Raw genomic sequence first — 22847 nt, 5'->3', positions numbered from 1 at the left:
AAGAAAAAGATAGAAATAGGATAAGAATTGATTATTAGCGCCATCTCTTGAATATTTTATTTTGTTTTTAAAAAGATATATATTTTTGACATTCAGAAGATGGCGTTGACACTTCAATTTTTATCCTATGTCTATCCTTTTTTCATTATTGTTCTTTTTGCTTCTTTCCTTTTTTTTTATTTTCCTTACTCTTAGTGCTTAACCATATGTAAAGCACGATATCAATTCAACACATTATTTTAATATATAATAATTATAGAGTTTCCTATATTATTTTATAAACTTCTAGTTTTTCTATTTTTATTATTATATTTTATAATTTATAAATTTTCATAATTTAATTTTAAACATGTCATTAAATGATACATTTATCTTGCATAATCCTGTACTTCATCTATAAATTCTTATATATATATATAATGATTTATGATTCATGTAATAATTTTATTTATTATTATAATGAAAAATTTTATAAAGCCTATCTAAATATAATATTTGAATTGAACATATTTATTAGATATATTTCAAATTAAATAAACTAGAATAATTAAAACTATATCTAGGAATTTTTATTCTTTTATTGGTCAACATGAATTGTGATACGTATATTTGTTAAAAGGTAAGAATAAGTTGGACTGATAACGGATAAGTATAATCGCGAAGTAGCCGTCAAATGTATAATTATTGTTGGCGATAAATTCGATGTTTTGTAAATTATACAAAACAGTGTCAGAATGGTGAAGTAAAATTATAAATAGAAAATGGCGAAAATTGTGAAAGGATTGGAATCGTTATCTACAGTTTTAATATGTGAATATTGCGCTAACCTTTCGTTCAAACAAATAGAAGATTTTATAAGGTGAATCCATCTATCTATTTGTAATAAAAAATATTGTAAAAATATCTTAGATAATTTTTTACTACTTTTCACAGATCATTTTAAATTTTCTATATATCTTATACAAAATTCGTTCATGCTTTTGTTATCGAATATAATAAATTAATTATAAACGAGTATTTTTTTGTGAAATTATCAAAAAAGGTATTATAATGAAAAATATCACTAACAAATAATATATATGTAATTTTCTTTCAGACATTTAAGAGATCTGCATTGCTCTAGAGAAGGAGGTTCATTTGTGTGCCTTTATGGTTATAATGGAGTGTGCACTAGTCTTCCTGTGGAGGGTGTTTCTGATAAAGATTATGTAGCACATGCCACTAAACACGCAATAATGCAACAACAACGTAAAAGCAATGGTCAATTATCAGAGCCCTCTTCCTCATGGACTGTATATTCTGCAGCACAGAATTTACCAGCTGTTTTAAATGATCCTTTCAAAGGGAAACAAAGTAACTTTTTAACTCGTACTTGGGGAGATGGATTTGTAGAAAAAGTTGATATACCTAAAAGTCCTTATCTTCCTGAGATAACAATGCAACATTTTGAATCATATTTAAAGAAAATTGCAAGGGTAATTAATGTTAATAAATTTATTTTAAAAATTGAAAATAACATATTTAATATATATGTATATAATAAAAAAAATTGATTTTAAAACAAAAAAACTTTTATTTACAGAGATATCGAAAACATTCTCGTATGAATTTAAATGCCAATAGACCAATTACACCCAATGAATTATTACAAAATTTTCCAAATTTAAGAAAGGTTAAACCATTAGGTAAAAATAATATATCTATATTATTAATGAAATGATATTACTATATATAAAATTCTTAAATTAAAACTTTACAGATCGAATGCAATTTGATTTATCCAATATTCCAAAAATCTTTTTAATACCTAATTTAGATCTTTCTCAAAAAGATAATTTTTATGCAGTATTTCCATTTACAAAAAATGGATTATTAAGTGAAGATTCTAATATTGTTATAAATGTAAAGCAAATGCAAGAAAAGGTAATACTCTACTAGTATTACTAATATTTTCATAAAGTTCAAATATTAAGATAAATATATTTAATTTTTACTTGTTATAGCTAAGTCATTATTTAGATATTGTGGAAGTTAGAATAGCAGAACAAGTTGCTTCTAAGTCTCAAGCATTTTTTCATGCTATGACTTCTCATGATGCCTTAATGGAACAACTTACTCAAACTATTACAGTTCTAAAAGCTCTTAGAAAAAATATACACCAAGTTGATAAGTATCTAGTCAATGATTCTTTAGAAATTTTAAGGTAAATAATAAAATTATTATATATTTTTTTTAAGTATTATATATACATTAATTTAAATGTATATATTTTCGAATAAATATATTTTCAGATTGGAACGAGCGAGATCCAATCGATTGTTAGTTCAAGAAAAACTAAAACTTATGGCTACAGTACACCAAAGTCAACCAATGATACAATTGTTGTTATCTACGCCAGATTATGTTGCAGCATTAGATCTCATTGCTACAACCCAAGAAATACTTTTACAGGAATTAAATGGAATACATAGTTTTAGGTATTATCTTTATAAATAAAGCTAATATATAATAAGATATAAAAATTAGATATATCTAATTTTTTTTTCTTAGGCATTTAAGTTCTCAATTAACAGAAATGGAAAAACTTGTTGATAAAATGTTATCTACCGAATTTCAAAGATATGCAACTGCAGATTTAAATAGACCATTAGGAGGAGAAAATACAGTTTTGGATGGTGTAAGTATATGTAAAATTTTTAAAAATTTTGTATACTTAGTTCGTAGCAAACAAACCGTCGTGCATCTCTTCCCAGTGAGATCATTTGTACATCCTCAACGAACAGGATAAACTTATTTCCATCATTTCTGGTCTTCTGCGGCAAAAACATTTTCAATTTGTGGATACTTACAAAGAAGAAGCTGTGACGACAGTCCGAGCTGTAACAAAGCAAAGAGTTATAGAAGCTTTAGCAGAGAGTGATTGTTGTAGTGATCAACAAGCTGCAGCTTTAGAAGTTGGTGGACTTTCTCTTGCAGAAAGATTAACTTTACTTCATAATGCTATACAATCTTTAACATTTCTTCTAATGCGAGTTAAGGTATTATATTACATTATATTATAAAAATATAAAATTATTATTTCATATAAATTATAATTATAATTAAAATTAATTTAATTTTCTAAATATAATAACTGTTTGACATTATATGTATTTCTAGGCTGTTCATGATGTAATGCGAGATACAGTAGATCTTGCAGCTGGCCGAGTGTGTGATGGATCATTCGATGATACGATACCTGATCGTTTATTAACTCAAGCAGAACATTCGCGAGTAACACTTAAACTCAATGATATGATAATTTCTGTTTGTGATTATTGTCATGAGCGAATGGGAAATCTGCTTTCTGCAGGTACAAATGATAAAGATAAATTACAAAATGAAAAAGAAAAATTTAACAATGAAAATTCAAATAACAAACAAGAAGAAAAAGAATGCCAAAATTGGAATGATAAATCATCTTGGTTGAGTAAAAGGGCAACGACAGCTCAAGTATGTCAATTAGCGAATTTAGTTGAAAAGTTCACAGAAACTTGTGAAAAACTTTGTGGTAAACAATGTACTGGATTGCGTTCTGCATTTAAGGTACGCGTTATTCTTAAATCTAATTCAAAAAAATTTTATATTTATATTGTGTAAATAATATATTTATATATAAATATATTTTCATATTTTATAATAATATAGGCACAAGCTAGTAAATTTATTCAAAGATTTCATACTGAGCTCAAAACAAAGCTTACTCTTTTATTGGAATCTGAAAGATGGAAGCAAGCTGATGTACCACCAGAATTTCAATCATTAGTAACATATATATATGAAAATAAAACTTTTCCACCAAATTTATTTAAAATTGATGATAAAGTTAAAAAAAGTAGTGTTCAAAATTTTATTATGGTGGGAAATGAAAAATATGCCGTTGTTGGAACAGCTTTAATGCTCACACAAATGATTCATGAATATTGCAGGTAATTTTTGAAATATTAAATGTATATAAATATTTTAATAAATATTCAATAAAATTTTATTTCTAGAACTGGCAGTGAATTAATTGCTTTATCAGGAACAATTGGAAGACATTTAGCTGAATTATTGCGACATTATAATTCACGTTGTTGTCAACTTGTTCTTGGAGCTGGTGCTATGCAAGTTGCTGGTTTAAAAACAATTACCAGTACAATACTTGTACTAGCAGCACGAAGTTTAAAATTAATTTTGTGGTTTATGCCTTTTGTTAAGTCACATTTTCAAGGTAAATTTAATTACTTTTATTAACTTATATTATAATATTAATATAATTATAATATTAATATTATAATATTAAAACTTATTTATAGCATTTGCGGAACAAAATTCTAATCGTGGATTTGGTGGATCTAATATAAGTGGTGGTGTTGCTTTATTGGATAGTGTTGAAAGAGATATTCGTGCGCATGTAAAAGAGATTGAAAGCAAAATTTTAACTATTGTCGATAATCTATTGGGAGGTCAAATATCGAAATGGACTGCAAGACCACCAGTACCATCTAAATCATTTAGAAATATTTCTAGGTACAGTATTATATAATTTAATTTTTTTATTTATTATAATCATTAAATATTTAAATTATAAAAAAAATCATTAATTACAGTTATTTAATGAAACTACATGAAGCAGTTTCGGGAATTCTCCCAGAAGTTGAAGTACAAACTTTATATCGTACAGTAAATACATCTTTCAAAGAAAAACTTAGAGAGCAATTAGTCAAAATGAATATAGTAAATAATGGTGGCCCACAACATGGTGTAGTTACATCTGAATTAACATTTTATGTTGAAGCATTACGAAAATTAAAAGTGTTACCAACTAATGAGTTAGATGATAATTGGATGAGTGATATATGGACCAGATAACATGCAGAGCGTGTAATATATTGCATAATAGAAGCAATGAAACATTGTAGAAAAAGGTGACTAATCTTTATTACAGTCTTCCTTCACATGCGTTGCATCTTAATGACTATTAATGTTTTGATGAATTTTTAATGATGTGGCTTGTATTAAAATTAACCACATATTAATGTTTATAATTATTTTATTTATAAGGTTGTATGGAATGCAATGGTTTAGTAATATTAATATAAGGAATTTCTTAATAGCATTTTTATAAAATGCTCTATATTCGATATTTTGGAAATATGTGTAAATAGTAAACAATTTTCTTTAAGAAATATGATGTTACTTGTATTGTTTGTTAATATTTTAATACAAATTACAAGTTAACTTAATTATTAATATTAAATTACACATATTTTACGTCTCCCAAATCTTGTACGCCATAGTGTTCAAATGTAAAATTTCATACATAGGTCTGAATAACTATACAAAGAAATCTATATAAGTAGTAGAAAGTTATTTTTTCTTCCATACCTTTAAGATTAAATATACAAAACTTATTTGCAATTGAATACAATAGTAAACATACTAAACATTTGTTATTGTTATTTATAAAATGATTCATATCAATTCATTAATACATATATAAAAATGAATATATGGTAAAACAAAGTTATTCATTTTTCTATGATCATTTTTGCATTATTTGTACATTTGTTTTTCAAAATTGAAATCTTTTTGAGTTTATAATACATTATATAATAAAAAATTAAAAATATATACATTTTGTTAATAAAATGTATGAAGACCTAACATAAGATATGAAAGATGCAATATGACTGCTTTTATTGTTGTGTTCATTGCTTAAACTAACTGAATGAAGAGTATTGTCAGATAAATTCTGGCAATAACTATTTAACATTTTTATATATTGTGTACTATTTGCACTAATCTGTTTTTATTGACAGATTATTAAACTAGTTTCTTAATAGTAAGCATATCTTACTATTATTTAATAGAATACATTAATACGAGGGTTTTTATCAAAGTTTTTAAAATACCCTATTTCTCATATTTTTGTGCATATAAATGTATACATATATGTACAATATTGTAATCTATTATTACAAAAAACTGGTTAATAATTTACAAAAAAGATAAAAAAATAATCTAGTTCAATAGTATTAAATTTTTCATTACATGTTTATTATTATTTAAAAGAAAATTAAAAGAATTATACAATTTAATTGCAATTTTTGTAATATATTGTAAATATTTATTTTATCCTCATAATCAAGATAAATCTATTAATTATTCCTATTACATTCCATTAATATTAAATTATACAATTATGATTTGATAATTATATAATTATAGCATACTGATCTTAAAATTATATTTATTTATCATAGTTTTAACTTATTATAAATCTTTAAGTATATATGGTGCATTTCAACTTTGTCTAGTCCATCTTGTATATAAATAAAAATACAACATTAATTATTTGTATTTTAATTCATAAATAATTTATTCAAAAAAAATTTCTCTATATGGATTTTAAATTGAAATAGATATAATTGCAGTTATTTAATATAAAAAATAATCTGATTAATACATATCAGATGAATATCTGATGAAATTTTATTGACAAAATTAATATTTTGTTATTAAATATATACATGAAAAAAAATAGAAAAATTTAAATGTAATATTTATTATTTCATCGTGTAATGAATAGTTTATTAATAATATTATAAAAAATTAGCAACATATAAAAAAATTTTATATGTTTTATATTTATATATTTTTACATTGTACATTAATTGTACAAAAAATCAAAATTACTTCGATAGAACGAATATATTTATTTCTTAATTTTTATTCTTATTTTATTTTAATAATCAGTATTGATGTGATATATTGAAAAATAATATAATTTGAATTAAAATTTTTGAATCTTATTTACAATTTACATACGAATTTTTATAAATTGAGTTTTTTGCGTAGCTATAACAACGAATATCAAAACATGTTCATAACCTATACTCAAATAGGAGATACAAAATATATAAACTACTGTGCATTTATTATAACAATAATTGTGTATAAATTTTGGATTAAAAACAAATGGCAGATCAAAATTCGTATGTATTTGCTAACCTTATATTTACATTATCAAACTTATAATAATACTTATATCTATCGTAAAACACAGTTATATATTAACAATAATTATTATCTTAATGAATTTATATTCGTAAAAATCAAAATATATATTACATGATTATGTTTTAGCGAAGAAAATGTTAGAGATATTGCTTTACGTTTTTGTTTAGAAGAAGAGCAACGACGTAAAACTAATCCTAACGAAACACACGAACGCTCAATTATCATTGTTGGTAGCAAAAGAGTCGTATGTAGTATATTAAAAATATTAAATAATATTAATACAGATTATATATCTATATTTATGAGAAAGAAATGTATTCTTAGGGTAAAACTACAATTATACATCGATTTCTTGAAAAAGATGAAACCCCTAAACCAACTATCGCAATGGATTATTCTTTTGGGCGTAAGGCTGGAAAAAGTTTAGTAAGTTTTTTAGAATAAAATATCATTTACAAAATAAATAAATATATTTTTAATGAAAATAAATAAAATTCAGATAATATTAATTCATTAAAAAATAAATAAATAAACACATCATTATTTTATGCAAGATATGTATTACAATTCAAAAAATACAAGTATATTTATTTTTATTTTTATTTTTTTATATTAATTAAAAATATTATAATTTATATAATATAACAATACAATATTAATAATTTTGAAAAATAATTACAAAAATACTAATGAAAAAGAAAAAAAATTAAATATAAAATATACTATTACGTAAATGTTCACATTCGTATGTTACGAATATTTAACTGTGACTTTAATAATTATTTATTTTTTGTTATCGATGTAGATAAAAAATATCGTGCATGTTTGGGAAGTAGGACATTTAACTTCTTCGTTAGTATCAGCAGCAATGACAGGTTCATCTTTGACTCATTTTCCTCATCATGTTACGATATTGGTTATGCTGGATTTATCGCAACCAGAAATTTTATGGACCACATTTGAAGAAGCTCTCTCAGTAGTGCGTAATGCAATGAAAATGAGTTATGACGATAAAATAATTCAGGATCTTAAAAAACAGCGTATTAAAGAGCGAAAAAAAATTATGGAAAGAGAAATCGATCCATTTCCAATGAGACTTTGTTTTATAGGTGGAAAATATGATCAATTTAAGGTATTTTAAGCATTCTTGATAATGTAAAATATATTGTGCATTATATATCATTATTGTATCTTTTTAATAATAGAAATTATAAATTATGAAAAAAATTTGAAATAGGATTTAGATTTGGATAAAATAGAGTTAGTCGGTAAAACCTTAAGAGCTGTAGCACATATTTTAGGAGCAAGTCTCTATTATCATTCTGCAAAAGATAAGTCTTTATTACGAAGAACTAAAGATTTGTTATCTTATTATGGATTTGGTACACAATTTTCGTAAGTTTTTATGTTACGTATTAAACTAATATAATATGATAGTAATATACTTCAAATTTGATATTGAATATTGGAATTAATATTTTTTCTTTTTTTTTGCATTTCAAAAATTATAAATCTTATTTAATCTAGTGATATCAAGTGTACTGATTTCGAAAAACCATTAGCAATATCTGCCGGTACAGACTCCTTCTCGTCGATCGATTTGCAATTTCCTCAAACCAGACCTTCGGCTATCTTAGATACCATCAAACAGATTTATGTTACTCATATACCACAAGAGTCAAGAAGCAACGAAATTATCTTGGAGGATCCAAGTAACGATCCCAACTTTAATGAACCGATCATCGACAGATTACGAACTCAGAGAGAAGAGGTATATCGTTAAATAATTTAATTTGTACATTACAAGAAAAAAATTAGAGATTTTATTTTTTTCATTTTTTTTTTAATTTTTTTTACATACAATTTTTTTACAAATATTTATCAATTAAATTTTTTTATTGAATTTTATCTTCTTTTATTTCTAAAGTACATATTTCAAATTAAAAACTATAATAGATATGTCTCCTATATTATAATATAATGATTTTTTAATCCAAGATGAAAGAGTAAAAAATAATATATTTACAGGAAATAAATATTCTTCTTCAAGATATGTTAGAAGGTCGAATACCTCAAATTCCTATTCCGGATCCATCATAGAATTAGATAATAATTGTTCGTTGCCTGGATTTAATATTATACGTAAGAAAAATTTTTCAAAAAAAATCTTAAAATATATTTTGTTATATTTGATCTTATCAAGATTTTTATCAAGATTCAAAGAAAAAATTCCTGATTGTTTTATTTATATTTCAGATATTTCCATTTGAAAATGAATAACAATAAGATCATAATAATTTATACATAGATTACAAAGTTAATCCATTCTATATTATAAATTATTTTTTTTTTTAAATTAATATTGATAAAATACGTAAGACAATTCAAAATGGATTAAACTTAGAATAATTATATTTGAACTAATATACTATAAATATGTATAGCAAATACAATAAAATAATTCTTACTATTATATTCAAATCTTCACAGACATGGCGGATATTGCGAATCTTATCTTGATATTACATTTTCAGACAGTTTTATTTCATTGAAATTCGCATTCATCGAAGTAAAACGAATAATTTATCTCGAAATCAATCATTTAAATACGATGTCCATTCTCCGTAGAGATGAAATTACGTGTTTTCGTGTCATCGCGCACGCGTCTATTCATTCGCCCTTTCCCAACAGTGGCTCACCGTGAAATCGAAGGGTGTACAGGGAGAGCGGGAGTAAAGTGGAAGGGTGGGGAAGGTGTCGTCGCACGTCTCCTGATTCCTAACGGCAGTAGAATAGTGCGCTGATAAGAGCAGCGGCAGCGAACGGTGACGCGTGCGCGTTACGGTGCGATGCGCATGCGCATCGAGGTACACGGGTCGCTCCCGATACGCGGATAGTCGGAGTCGAGCGTTTACGAAAACGGGATCCGACTGGGGGGGTTTTCGCTTCGTCGCGGGCCTCTCGCTTTCTGGCCTCGGTTTTCTCAGTGAAAATGCCGCTGTGATAGAGGCACGCGTGCCGTGTGCTCTGTCCGGGCTTGTCGCGCCCCTGCAAAGAGCCAACAGTCAACTGTCCACGCGAATTTTTACTGCGTTACTGATTCCACTGATTCACGGCTGTTATCTTTTCGGCGCTCTTGTCATCTCCCTCCCTCAGTATCTTTTCTGTCTTTCTTCTTTGTTTATTTTCTTCCTCTTTCCATACCGTGCCCTCTATCCTTCGCGCGTTTTTTTTTTTCTATCTTGTCATCGTAGATCAGTTGTTCTGTACTTATCCCCTCTGTCACAAACGATACCGTATATCGCAAAATTTAACAGTGGGAAATCGTGTCATTGTAGAAGTGCCGCGAGTTTCGTAATCGTCTACCAACGAAGTTGCACCGGCGATTCGAACAGGTGAGTCGAAAAACAAGATTCATACTGTGTCAGTGATTGCTTCGATTACTTAGATCCCTGTTATTAATCGGTATACCGATTACAACGAATTAGGTCTCGTAAATCGATAAAACTGAAGAATTGACTCGTCGACTGACACGATGTTCGAAATGTATATCGTGATGATCGTAGACCGCCCCCTCCCGCGGCTGTTTCTCGCGGTTATCGATTCCGGTGTGAACGCGCCCTGTCTGGACAGTTATCTAGTTGTCTTTCTTACGCGCATCTTTCCACAGGATCAAGTTTTTTGAATGATCAATATCAGGCCGCGTAAACGATATTTACGCGGCCTTTTCGTTCTTTTATCATTTCGCATACGTGTGGATAAAACTTAAAGGCTTCCTCGAGTGCGTTCGTGAACGCGTGTCAGCAATTCGAGCGTGATTTCGGTACCGTAACTTGCGAGCAAAAGGTAACGAGCCAATAATGCGAATTAATTACACGCATCGTGACGATTGACAGTTAACGCGAGACGGTATGAACATTGCGTTTGTTAATACGAATGAATTGTGAACATGTATACTTACGTATATGCGTTCTATCTTTCGAAGAATTTATTTGTTTAACTTTAAATTCGTACACTCGAAATGTATTCACATGCTCGTCTGGAATTCAGTCAATTCTTGATGTGTCAGTTTACTTTGTTGTCTGATTCGAAAGTAGACCGAATAGTCTGACATATACATTCATGTATATGCATACATTACATTTTTAATTTGACTTAATTATACGATTATATAAAGCATGTTATATGTGTAATTATATTTGTCAGAAGAATGAAATTGTATGTAAAAATGTCAATATTTTTATTAAAAATTTTAAATATATATCATAGAAAATTTTTGAAATATCGAAGTATATGATTGAAAAATAGCATCTTTTCATTAATCTTTCATATTTTTTAATATTTTAATAGTACTTACATTTAAATATGATATATTTAATATAATATATACATAATTATAAATATTGGAAATTTTTTAAAAATTTATTTATATATATACATTGCATCCAAAATCATATATCGTAGTGATGAAATTTCATCTGTGATATAATAATATTTTTATTGACCACATAAGTTGTATAAAATTTCATTTGTTATATAAAATAATAAATATTTCCGAATTATCGATTTTATGATTATTTTAAAGTATTTAAATTTATTATTGATTTTTTTACATAAAACACAATCAAAATTACAATATTATTATAAAATTTTTACAATTTTTTTTTGTTCAACAAAGATTCAAAGATAAATTTAACAGTTTGTAAATATAATAATTTTATATTATGAAATTTCACTTGTTAGTGATAAGATGATATATTTATGACTTTCGATATATCGTAAAAATTATACGTATAAAGCATATCTTATAAAACATAGAAAAAGAAAATACGAAGATTTTAAAATAAAATGAATATCACCAATGATTAAGAACAGAATTTTTTTTTAAAAAATAAACTGAGATAGATATATTTTTTTTATTTATTGATGAATAAATTTACATACAAATCTTATCGTCAGTGTTGAAAATAAATATTTTTTTATAGCTATTTTTTTAGAAATATTATCTTTCGTATAAAAATTTCAGATATTTATTAAATGATTCACGGAGAAAAAATTATACTTTTGACATATTATTAAAATTTTAGTTTATAATAATATATGTGCTATTCGATTCAATGTTTTTTAAAAGAACAAAAAATTTAATTGTACGTTTTGTTTTTGAAAGATTCTTAAAAAATCAGTCACTATTAATTCCAGTAAAGATTAAATCTCTTATTTTCAGTTGGATGTCTTGCTACGCTATGATCTTGTTGACCTTGATCTTTAAAACGGGATTTGCTTGACATCAAACAATTTTGTTTCTTTGTTACACAGTATTCTATGAAAATTATATGTTCATAAAATTATACAATTTTATTTCACATATTCTATTTCAACTTGTAATTTTATATTAGAGTTTTAAATGTATAATATTCATTTAAAAAATATTAGTTTAATATTCTTTCCTTATCTTAAAATAAATTTTGTAATTTATCAAAATAGCTAACTAAAATTTAATTTTTCTTAAACATAATTTTAAAAAAATGACATTTATAAATAGCATTTTAAAACATTTTCTTGTTCTTCTTCGTTGTTTAACAATATTTAAAAATCTTCTATTTCTTATATATTAATGCATTTTTTAAAAAATATTTATTTATATAAAATATATAAATATTCATCTATTTTATTCTACAAATTTCTAAAACTTTATATCTTTAGATCTTTATCAATATTTTACTTTATAAATATGTAATAACATATTTTGATTTTTAGGGATAAATATATATTTATTCAAATTTGATCTTATTTCTGACCTTTTTAAAAGATACAATTTTCAAATTAACTTTTAATACTCTTTCAATATATCATTCATAAATTTGTTCAATTTTTTGTTCATTTTCTATTAATTGATACGATCACTCGAATGACTCTGATTTTCTAATCTTAATTTCGTAGAAAAGATTATTCGGTCGTGACAGGCTATCTATAGATATCAATTAGGAATCATTTCGATTTCATTGGGATTTATCGATTGCGCAAATAAAAACGACCAACAGGTTTATATCTGTGTATATAAGAAGAAATTTGTGATGGTTCATGGGCCCAACTCGTGCAAGCCGTTGATAATACATAATAGGTACGTACCTGGTGGAACGAAATCGTCGGAACAGCAATGCAGTACTCGATCAAATCTTTTATAAAAATTCTTAATATTTCAAATTTATAAAGCTTATTATATCACAAATAAGAAGAATCTCGATTCGATTATTTTAAAAATATAATAATTAATTTTATTTTTATTCCTTCGTTTATTTATAGGTATAAATTCTTCGATTTAGGATTTATTTTTATAAGTAATAAAATTGACAGATTATTAAATTAGTGATAATTATGTAATAGTGATCTTCTTGCTACTTTTATTAACATAGTATTTTTTTTCTTTAAGATTATATTTTAAATATAAAATTTTGTAGTTGTATTTTTAAAAAAATTATAACATAATCAAAACATCGTATAAAAAATACATTTACACGTGCTTGCATAAGAAATAGTACTATACAAGATTAGAAATTGTTCATTATATTTTTAGTAAGACAAATATAGTGCATCGTGACAATGTCGAATGTCGGTCGATGTTAAGTATAGATCTATTATTTTACAGTCAACTTTTTTAGTATTTTTCACTGTATTCGAACTTCAATTATAAGTCTTTATTGATTACGCGAACTATATTACTAATAGTAACACATTAGCTACTCGCAACAGAGAGCAATTATAGATGTATGTATGAGTTCACGAAACGTCCAAGATATTTTTGAGTTTATATTTGTATTTCTTAAATATTTTAAAATATTTTAACACGAATATAAATAATGAATATTCAAAATCATAGTGATCAAATATTCGTATTCATTTAATTTTATAAATTCATATAGCTTAAAAACTTATTTATGTTTGTATTTTAAATATTATTTCATCTACTTTGTATATTGAATTTTGTTACTATATTATTGAATTAAATATTGAAGAAATTTAATAATTTCCACAGTAAGTTTCTAGTTTTCAAGTATCCAATGTACAGTTTCTAACTTTGAGAAAAGCAAATATGAGACTTAATGGATATTCTAAATAGTAGAAGCAAAGTTTCTATTTACAATTAGATGGTACTTACATAAGTACTTATTGTATATTTATTATATGTAATTTAATTTCTTGTGATTTTATATAAATTAAAATTAAATGTCAAAGTATCTATATTTTTTAAATATTAGTTTATACATTTTATATTTATTTTATACATAATTTTTTTATATCAAATATGTTAGAAGCAAACATATGTTTGAACATAGAAAATTCCTTATTTAAAAAATAAAATATTCAGAAAAGAGCAGAAATTAAGCGTTATTTTTCTAAAAATAGAATATTAAATTAACTTGAAATATATTTAATAAAAAATCAACTTTTATCTCTTGTTCTTCATATATAAAAGAGAACGGATTGCAAAGAAAAATTAGAATCTAGAAAAGCAGGTCGACACTTTTGAGCAATAGATCCACGTTAAAGTAATATTTTCAATGGTCTAGTTTAGAAAAAAGATATATCTTCCATTTAATAAGTATTTGAATTATTTTTCTTTTTCGTATTTATTTTATCTAAAAAAATTTGAGACGATATTATTCTCAAGATAATTATACTATACAAGATTATTATATCAGAGCACGAAATCAAAATGAAGATCACAATTAGACGAAGATTTCACAATCGTTTGTTCCCTTTATTGAGCAAATTTAAACGGTGTATTGTAACGATTGGATAAGATCTTATCAGCGCTAGAAGATAAATGTACATATTATATGGATTTTTACAGATTGTTCTATTTGAGTGCATTAACATCTTTGGAATCAAGGATACAAAATATCTAAATATTTCCTTACATAATCAAAAGTTGCTGAATTAGAAAATAAAAATTTTTAAATAAAAGAATGGCTTAATTAAAAAAAAAATCCTATTTTATTGTAAAAGGAATCATCTACAAAGGAATACAAATAAAAATTTGAAGAATTGAATACCATTAATTGATATGATAATTATATATAATGATAATGATTCAAATTCAAGAATCAGATTTAAAAAAAAAATGATAAAGATAGATGGCAAAAAATTCATTTCTAACGAGAAGTTTTCTAAGCGATAGTTGTTCCTACGCGAAAAGGAAAGGTGTATATTAATTTGCAAGTGGTCGTGGTAAGGGAAGGGAGTTGGCAGTGGAATTACGAAAGAAAAGTTCTCTGAACCTGACCGAAGATGGTAGTGAGGACGGTGTGGTCATCGTTGCTTGTTCAAAGATGTTCGATCAACTGTATCATTTTTATTTTTATAGTTTGTATTAACTGTTATTTTTTTCTTTTCTGATTTGTAATCTACAGAATCATTTCGATGACAAATTTTTAAAGATTAAATAGAGATGACGATTTCTCTATATTTTTTCAATGAAAATTCAACCATTCCTTAATTCTATGCTCGAAATCGCCTCATGCAAATTCTTTCTTGGAATCGAGGGGAATTTTTTTCACGAATCGTGCGTTGATGAAGACTCAATGAATGGGCCGATAACGATCTTGGTGTGTAAGTGCGAACAAATTGAACAAATACTTTCAACAAGCTGTAAGGCACGTACATGCGTGTGCCACGTGGCAATCGGGTCAATTGTATTCCATAACGAGGCAAATGCTCGTTATCCTCCAAACAATTCAGATCATTGTCCTAGGAAAGGCTTTTAAAGCGTGGGACGTGCATTTGACACTTTGGGGATGAGTTTTTTGAAGAATATTAGCTGTGCTATACGTAAAGAGTTGGTTCGATTCAATAAATCTTTCCATATTCAAAAACCTAGATAAATTTATATCTCTGAACCGAGATCCGATTATTGATCTTAAAATTATGATATTAAAATTGTTTAACAGATTTTTTCTTTTTTCCTTTGAAATCATTTTTTCAGTTATATATATATATATATAAAACTTTAGTGAAACAATTTCCGAGGCCAATAATCCGTTTATTCATTTACGTATGAATTATTTCTATAATTAACATAATAATAATTAATATATGAGATAAATGTATTTATATATTCAAGAAACAAGCAATGTGAAATGTCGCACATAATAATAGGTCAAATTTACGAATCGGATCTAAATATGCAAATTTAATTTAACGAATTTCAACAATTTTAATAGATGTAATTAATATTACTTATTTTTTTACAATCAAGACAGAATTTATGATAGAAATAATATATGCGTAGAAATTATGAAATAATCACCGTTCATTTGCAGGATTTAAACGAAGATTTTCGCGCGATCGTTGGACATCTCTGTATTTTAAGTCAGCTTTTGTCTCAACGCTCTTCTCCCTACACAACCCAAGTTACACCTCATCTCATTGTTCCTCCCAGAATATTTATTAATCCCACATCCAATTGTACTAAGTTCATTAATTCGAACTTGGAATCTTCGAGCATCGTTTTAAATAAATATGCAGAGAATCCGTTTATATATATATATAGAATAAAATACATACCATTTATCGCACTCGTTGAATTCATGCTTAAGCGAAAACTACGCTCGCGCCACTTCAATTTCGCACAGTTGAGATATTTCATTCTCCACGATCGTTCTTTTCATCGTCGAAAAAATTTCATAAACCGAGGTAATTCGTAGCCATTTCAACGTGTTCGGAAAAAAAAAAAAAAAAAAAAAGAAAAAAAAAGAAAAGAAAAGAAGGAAAATCGTTCCTCGGCAAAGGCGTTCTTTAATAACCGCGGCTCAAAGCACCGATGTCGGCCGTGTGTCTTCGCATATTTGCCATAGCTCCGTGTAAAGTAGTTTCAATATTATGGTGTTGGTGCGCATTCGAGTGTGTTCTATGCGATAATTTCAACGGCACACGTTACTCGCGACACTGTCTTTATCCTGTAACACGTGACATTTATTATGCCACATCGTGGATTCCTTCGTCAGTGTGTCAAACAAGTATTCGCGTGGTGGACTGCAATGCAGACTGTTACAGTATCATCGTATCCTTTCAATGCAAAACTTTACGAATCGGGCCTGTGGATGGAAAACGTGCAATTAACGTGGATTCGCCGTGATCGTTTGAGGTTTCAAAATAGAAGAGTGACACGACACGGCCGAGTTTACGCGATCGATCATTTTGAGGATTTACTTATTCATAGAATTTCAAGGATATGTTTCGTGGATATGTATTAGAAATTTGAACGAAATTTTAGAAAAATGAAAGGATGTTTTTTTCTCGTTCAAAATTTTTTGGAATTTTTGAAAATTTTTCGTTAATAGAATAAAATAATAGCATAATTCATTTTTAATATACTTTTTAAATATAGATTCTTCGTTGGATTTCTTTATAATTATTTATCACTGAATGAGATTTTATGTGAAAAAATCAATTCTAAAAAAATTATTGCTATCTTTGCTTATTTATAATTACTTAATAGATTTATATTAAAACAATAAAATTATTTTTTATAGCGTTTAATTGAATTCTAAAATAAATCTCAATAGTAGAGGAAATATAAACTTGCATAAGTTATCGAATTATATATTGGTGTTTTTAGCATAAAGACGACGATATTGTACATATTTCAAAAATTTCTTAACCCCGAAATTCATGCATTTAAAATATACTCGCTCCCTGGAAGCGAAACTTCTAAAAAAAGATTCAGTGAGAATAATCTTATTCAGCAGACGAAAACATTTCTAATAAGCAAATCACATTAATGTATTATATCAATCTATCTCAAAATCAATTATTCTAAATTCATTTTCGTTTTCTTTTCTGTAACGCGTCATGTCTAACCTAAAATCTTCATCGAATTATTTTTCAAAACTTTTCTTTAAAAGGTGAAAACTTCAAAGAATATAACAGAAATGCAATACTTCCGAGAATGCTTCCGATCGGTTGTCACGTCGCAAGTTAAATGGCTTCCTTCTCTTCCGTTTAACCATCACCATCGTTTTAGGATAGCGATCAAATTCGACGAAGTAACGGGCTTCTCCAAGGAGCATCGCTCCCTACACGTATACTAATGTATATTACACACTATACAGTGTACAGTTGTCCGGATACGTGTTTACGTTACGAAACGCGTTCTCGCATTGCCGCGTAACCGTAAGAGCGTGACGAAAACCGAGCTACGTGGGTGACGGTCTGTCGTCCTCTCGCTCCTAAACAATCTCCATCGGCGACGGTTCTGCCTTTCACGCAGATCGATATGTACGTGCAATCGTGTCCTTTGAAACATTCGTAGAAAAATTGAATAGGAAGCCATAAGACGTACCATTGAAAATATGAAATGTGAAGATAACCTTAACCTTAACCAGATCCGTGCTCTATATATGTAAATAAAAGAAAAGTGCTACTAGCGCCTCTTATGGATTTTTTTTAAATTAAATATTCAAAATATGTTAGATTTAAATAATTTTACTTTAATATAAACATAAAGAAAATTTTTTAAAAAAAGAATCTTTATTAAAATTGCTTCTTAATCTTTAAAGTTTCGTGTCTCGGAAATCTAGGTACGTAAAACGCTAAGAGAAGTTAGTATCTTCTATAAAGTTTTTTAAATTTAACATTTAAAATATAATTAAAATTTCATAGATCGAAATAATTTAATGTAAATGAATTTTATAAAAAAAAAAAATTGTGGAGAAGCTACTTACTTGAGCTATATAATAAAAATGACTCTTAATATTGCATATTTTATGATATGATGTGAAACATCTAATGAAATATTATCATGACAAAGACTTATTAGAATTGATATAGAGAAAAAGGCATTACTTGCCAAATAAAATGTGCGCTTAACTTCTTTCCATTAACCATTCTCAATTTTCATTCCTTCTAAAGTCCCGATTATCCGATGAATCTCGATTCATCTTGGTCTTGACGGAGGTTTGGGTTGAAATTGAAATCTCATCATATATCAAAGATGCAGTAATAAAAAATGCTAAAAATAAAAAGAGATGTCCATTTAACGAGGTTATACAAAGTAATATCGAAGTAGTTCAAGGCAACGTGTATAATAGAGAGAATAGAATTATCTTTCGAAGATGGAAGCAAAGTTTGTCGATCTGTCTATAAAAAAATAATTTAGTGGATTGTAAGTTAAGTTCGAAGACTTTAATAGCTATCAAATCGATTCTGCATATAAATAACTTTGATATACGTGACTTACATCGAATACTATGATATTCGATTCGTTTCTTTCACCTGTTTATTCTTCTTCTAAATATATTTAAGTATTTTTAAGTTGGAATCGGTATCGAAATCGGTAATTTTCCTACGAATCAAACGTAATTTTTTTTAAAAGTAAATATCATTAAAAGAATTAATATTTAATTAATGAATTTAATATTGAGAAGTTATTTCATATTTTTTATCATGACTTAAAATTAGAATATCATTCTTGATAAACATCTTAAATTATCTCTATAAAATAAACGCAGAGGATCGATATCGTTATTTATTTATAAATAATCTTCGTTTAATGAGAAATTTTACATTAAAATGTTTCTATTGAAATATTCGACCGATGTTTAAATTTACTATACTTTACTCAAATATATATATTTCGAATTCGAAAATCTTTTTTACAACTTTTAAAAAATATAGTTTTGATAAAGTAATAAAGTAAACATTCTTCTCAATCAGAATATTTAAAATGTCACTTTTATATTTATTATAAGTACTTTTGACATTTATACAATTATATTTGGAACACACAAGTAAATTTCCGTAATAAATAAACGATTCAAAAATCGGGTCACATAAATTTCTTTACAAAAGCAAATATATCATAGCACGTGAATCTCGATTATATCGTAGACGTTGTAAATTTCGTAAGTAGAAAAAAAAAAAAGAGAAGAGAAAAAGAGGTCGCGGTGTTTTGTGTTCTTTGAAAAAAAGAAATGGGTGAATCGCATAAAAATACACGATGAAGTAGCGACCTCCTTGGCTCCAAATGTGCTATTACGCAAATTCTCTCTCAACAGTTCTATAACCCCGATATTTCACGATATGTACACACCATTGCTTTACTTGCGTTACTTCGAAATGGACACGATAATTCAACGATATTCAAGGTTTATGATTTTTTTTTCGATAGAAACTCGAAGATCGGTGGGGACACGTAGGATTCTCCATTGTCGGAAACGACTTTACCGATCGTTGTGATTCAATCTTTGGTGCTCGAGAAATGAGTAATGTTTCATAAACAAGGCTTAAATATTGGCGATAAATTAAATTGTACGTAGGCGGTTTTGAAATAGCGAGAATATAGTAAAATGTCGATTATCCGACCACATAAAGGAGATAAAACGATTCTGGTAACAGGATTTTCGGATCATTGATGCGGAAGGCCAAACATGGGGAAATTGGATCGTATGAATAGTTTGTTTTGGAAATTTAGTAGAAGAAAAAAAAAATATTCTGAAATATTATAATTTACAATCATACGGTTATTTTATATTAGTAATTTTTTTTTTTTTTAGAAATATTTGCTCAAAATTTATTTTCTATCGTCCGTTTCTGGTAATTTAATGGGTAATTTTTAGCAGTAATTTTTTTTTTTGCCAACTTATGGCAATATAGATTCCTAACTTTTTTAACTGTATGTCATTAAAATCAATTAGAAAAACTTTAGATATTTCAAACATATATTAAAAATTATATTTTATATTTATTTTATAAATTTATATTTTATATTTTATAAATTATATTTTAAAATTATATTGTTCGTAAAGTATCACTTTTTACAATACCTTTTTACAATAATATTAAAGAAAAAAGAATTGAATCAAATGAATGTGAAAAGAATAAAAATGCGAATGACATTTGCACGTTGTTATAAAGAATATAATTCGAGAAACGTGGAAAAAGATAGGATAGAATGCACAAGATGTAGTGCATCGTTACTATTCTTATTTAGATCATGGACTAAATATATGTATTTAGATCAAGGACAATATAATATCATACAATTTTGTTCGCATAATTATAAAATGGAAAAAAATTTTTAAATTTTTTATTTTTCTTGTTTCATATCAATTGTAAAATCATTATTAATTGTAATTTTGATCAAAGATTTTGTAATTTTGTTTTAATTATATCAATTAACTGTCTTTAAAGCTATTCTGAATACTATTCTTTTTATTACCATTTATTTTAAAAAAAAATCTGTTATCGAACAAAATTTCAAATCTTTTAAAAGATTTCCATGAAAAATGATACTCGAGATATCACTCTTCTTTTAAGAGCGAAACATTGCCATTTTATCGTTCATTGTGAAAAATATATAAGAACAAAAAGAAGAAAAGATACGAAAATTAACTTTATGATTCTAAATAAAGCTGTCTTGTCTTGTCTCTTCTTGATGATTAAACACACATGAGAACACTTTGTCAAGGTAGCCACATTGATCGAATCTTGACATCTATTTTAATAGAGTTGAAACCTTGCGCATTATCAATATCTTAATGATAAAGAAAATTCTACTTAATCCTTAATCAACAAGGCAGAACAAAAATATTTTAATATTCGAAAAAAAATCCCAAAATATATTAATAAAACTTCAATGAAATCTCGTGAAACCTCACAAAAATTCGACGAGATATCTTGATATTCTCGTATAGTTCGAGATCCTGAAATAATCTCGATCCGATTATTGCCAAATTTATTTTATGCCCGAATTTTTAATGCCACTGCATAGAGAGCGAGAATTATTCTCGAGAGTTGAAAATATTTCTCGTTAGTTGAAAATAAGTTTTACACAATTTCCACTAGGAAAAAATGTTGAGAGTAACTTTCGAAAATTTCACTCTTAAATATCACAACATTTCCACAACATTCTAATTCGAAAAAACTTTCACGATCTCAAACAGTACGAGATTTTATTACGATCTCGTCCGATTTTGTCCGATCTCGCCCGAATTCTTCAAGCTCGATCCGAACGCGTGATTATTTCAAAATGATTTTCAAAATATTCACGTTGATCGATATATCCGTTTTTAGATAAGTTTTTTGAGACACAAATAGAACGTTCGATTCTATATAAAAAATGGACCCATAAATATTTATCGTGCACCGATATTATTTTTCTCTTTCGTCGTTGGTCTCTCCACCCCGATCCATCATTACTTTTACACGAAACGAACTCGCCGTAGGAGATCTCATCTGTTTATTTATCGTTGGCAATTAAACGAGATAGATCTGGTACGTGTCAATTGTGTTGGAATTATGTTTTCTTTCACATTGGTGGTAATAAATTTAATCAAATGATAGACCAAAAAAAAAAAAAGAAGAAACTAATATTTATCATTGAACTATCATTACTATTGAGTTTCGTTAAAAATTATTCAGCTCGTTATCTTGATAACGATAGCGCAGGGAACAAGAGTTATTTGAGTTTTTTATCACGTTTTATATCTTGTTTTCATTTCCTTTTTGCACATAGCTCACCGGTGTTAACGGTAATTGTTAACGTATCGCATGATATTTTTATTATGCTTCAGAAAATTAACACGTTATTTCGTTATGCGCGAAGAAATGTTTTTATTACGTAATGAATTTTTCTTTTTTTTTTTTTTTTTGAAGAAGAATTCGAAGAATTCGAAGAAATACGTATAAATTTTATCGATAAAAAATTTTAACGAAATCAAAATAATTTCGAATAAAACTTTTCTTTATTACTTTTATTTATTAGTAAACAAGGATTAAAGAGATAGCAGATACTCTAACTGGTT

At 26.7% G+C, this 22847-nt stretch overlaps 3 protein-coding genes across 5 annotated transcripts in view; all 3 read left to right on the top strand.

The window, feature by feature from the left end:
* The first annotated feature begins 598 nt into the window (after nucleotides 1-598).
* On the top strand, nucleotides 599-5375 carry scat (VPS54 subunit of GARP complex scat). The gene is made up of 13 exons (XM_086913428.1): nucleotides 599-859; nucleotides 1097-1475; nucleotides 1583-1685; nucleotides 1760-1923; nucleotides 2004-2203; nucleotides 2292-2477; nucleotides 2551-2677; nucleotides 2784-3038; nucleotides 3160-3585; nucleotides 3688-3968; nucleotides 4035-4252; nucleotides 4338-4551; nucleotides 4632-5375. Exons 1-13 carry the CDS (start codon nucleotides 762-764, stop codon nucleotides 4891-4893), a joined length of 2913 nt encoding a protein of 970 aa, XP_086769554.1. The 5' UTR covers nucleotides 599-761; the 3' UTR covers nucleotides 4894-5375.
* Nucleotides 4812-9517, top strand: LOC100869576 (cytoplasmic dynein 2 light intermediate chain 1). Of its 2 annotated transcripts, none has more exons than XM_086913434.1 (8): nucleotides 4812-4949; nucleotides 7171-7288; nucleotides 7369-7470; nucleotides 7850-8176; nucleotides 8282-8439; nucleotides 8572-8815; nucleotides 9073-9186; nucleotides 9301-9517. In XM_086913434.1, exons 1-7 carry the CDS (start codon nucleotides 4930-4932, stop codon nucleotides 9142-9144), a joined length of 1041 nt encoding a protein of 346 aa, XP_086769560.1. In that variant the 5' UTR covers nucleotides 4812-4929; the 3' UTR covers nucleotides 9145-9186; nucleotides 9301-9517. The 2 variants fall into 2 exon arrangements, with proteins under 2 accessions (XP_086769560.1, XP_031776271.1); XM_031920411.2 differs by lacking the exon at nucleotides 4812-4949 and adding an exon at nucleotides 6702-7019.
* Nucleotides 9518-9634: 117 nt separating this feature from the next.
* numb (NUMB endocytic adaptor protein) overlaps nucleotides 9635-22847 on the top strand; it is a 63049-nt gene continuing 49836 nt past the window's right edge. Inside the window, exon 1 of one of the 2 annotated variants that reach the window (XM_086913433.1) lies at nucleotides 9635-10439. The gene's annotated coding sequence lies outside the window, so the exon portion shown is untranslated. The remainder of the gene's footprint in view (nucleotides 10440-22847) is intronic. The other variant, XM_086913432.1, reaches the window with a different exon arrangement.

This window comes from Apis florea, unplaced genomic scaffold (genome assembly GCF_048593485.1).
Source record: "Apis florea isolate Af1SG1 unplaced genomic scaffold, ASM4859348v1 contig_3496_pilon, whole genome shotgun sequence".
Lineage (NCBI taxonomy): Eukaryota > Metazoa > Arthropoda > Insecta > Hymenoptera > Apidae > Apis > Apis florea.
The sequence above is the reverse complement of the archived record's forward strand: the minus strand, read 5'-3'. Positions and strand labels throughout refer to the sequence as shown.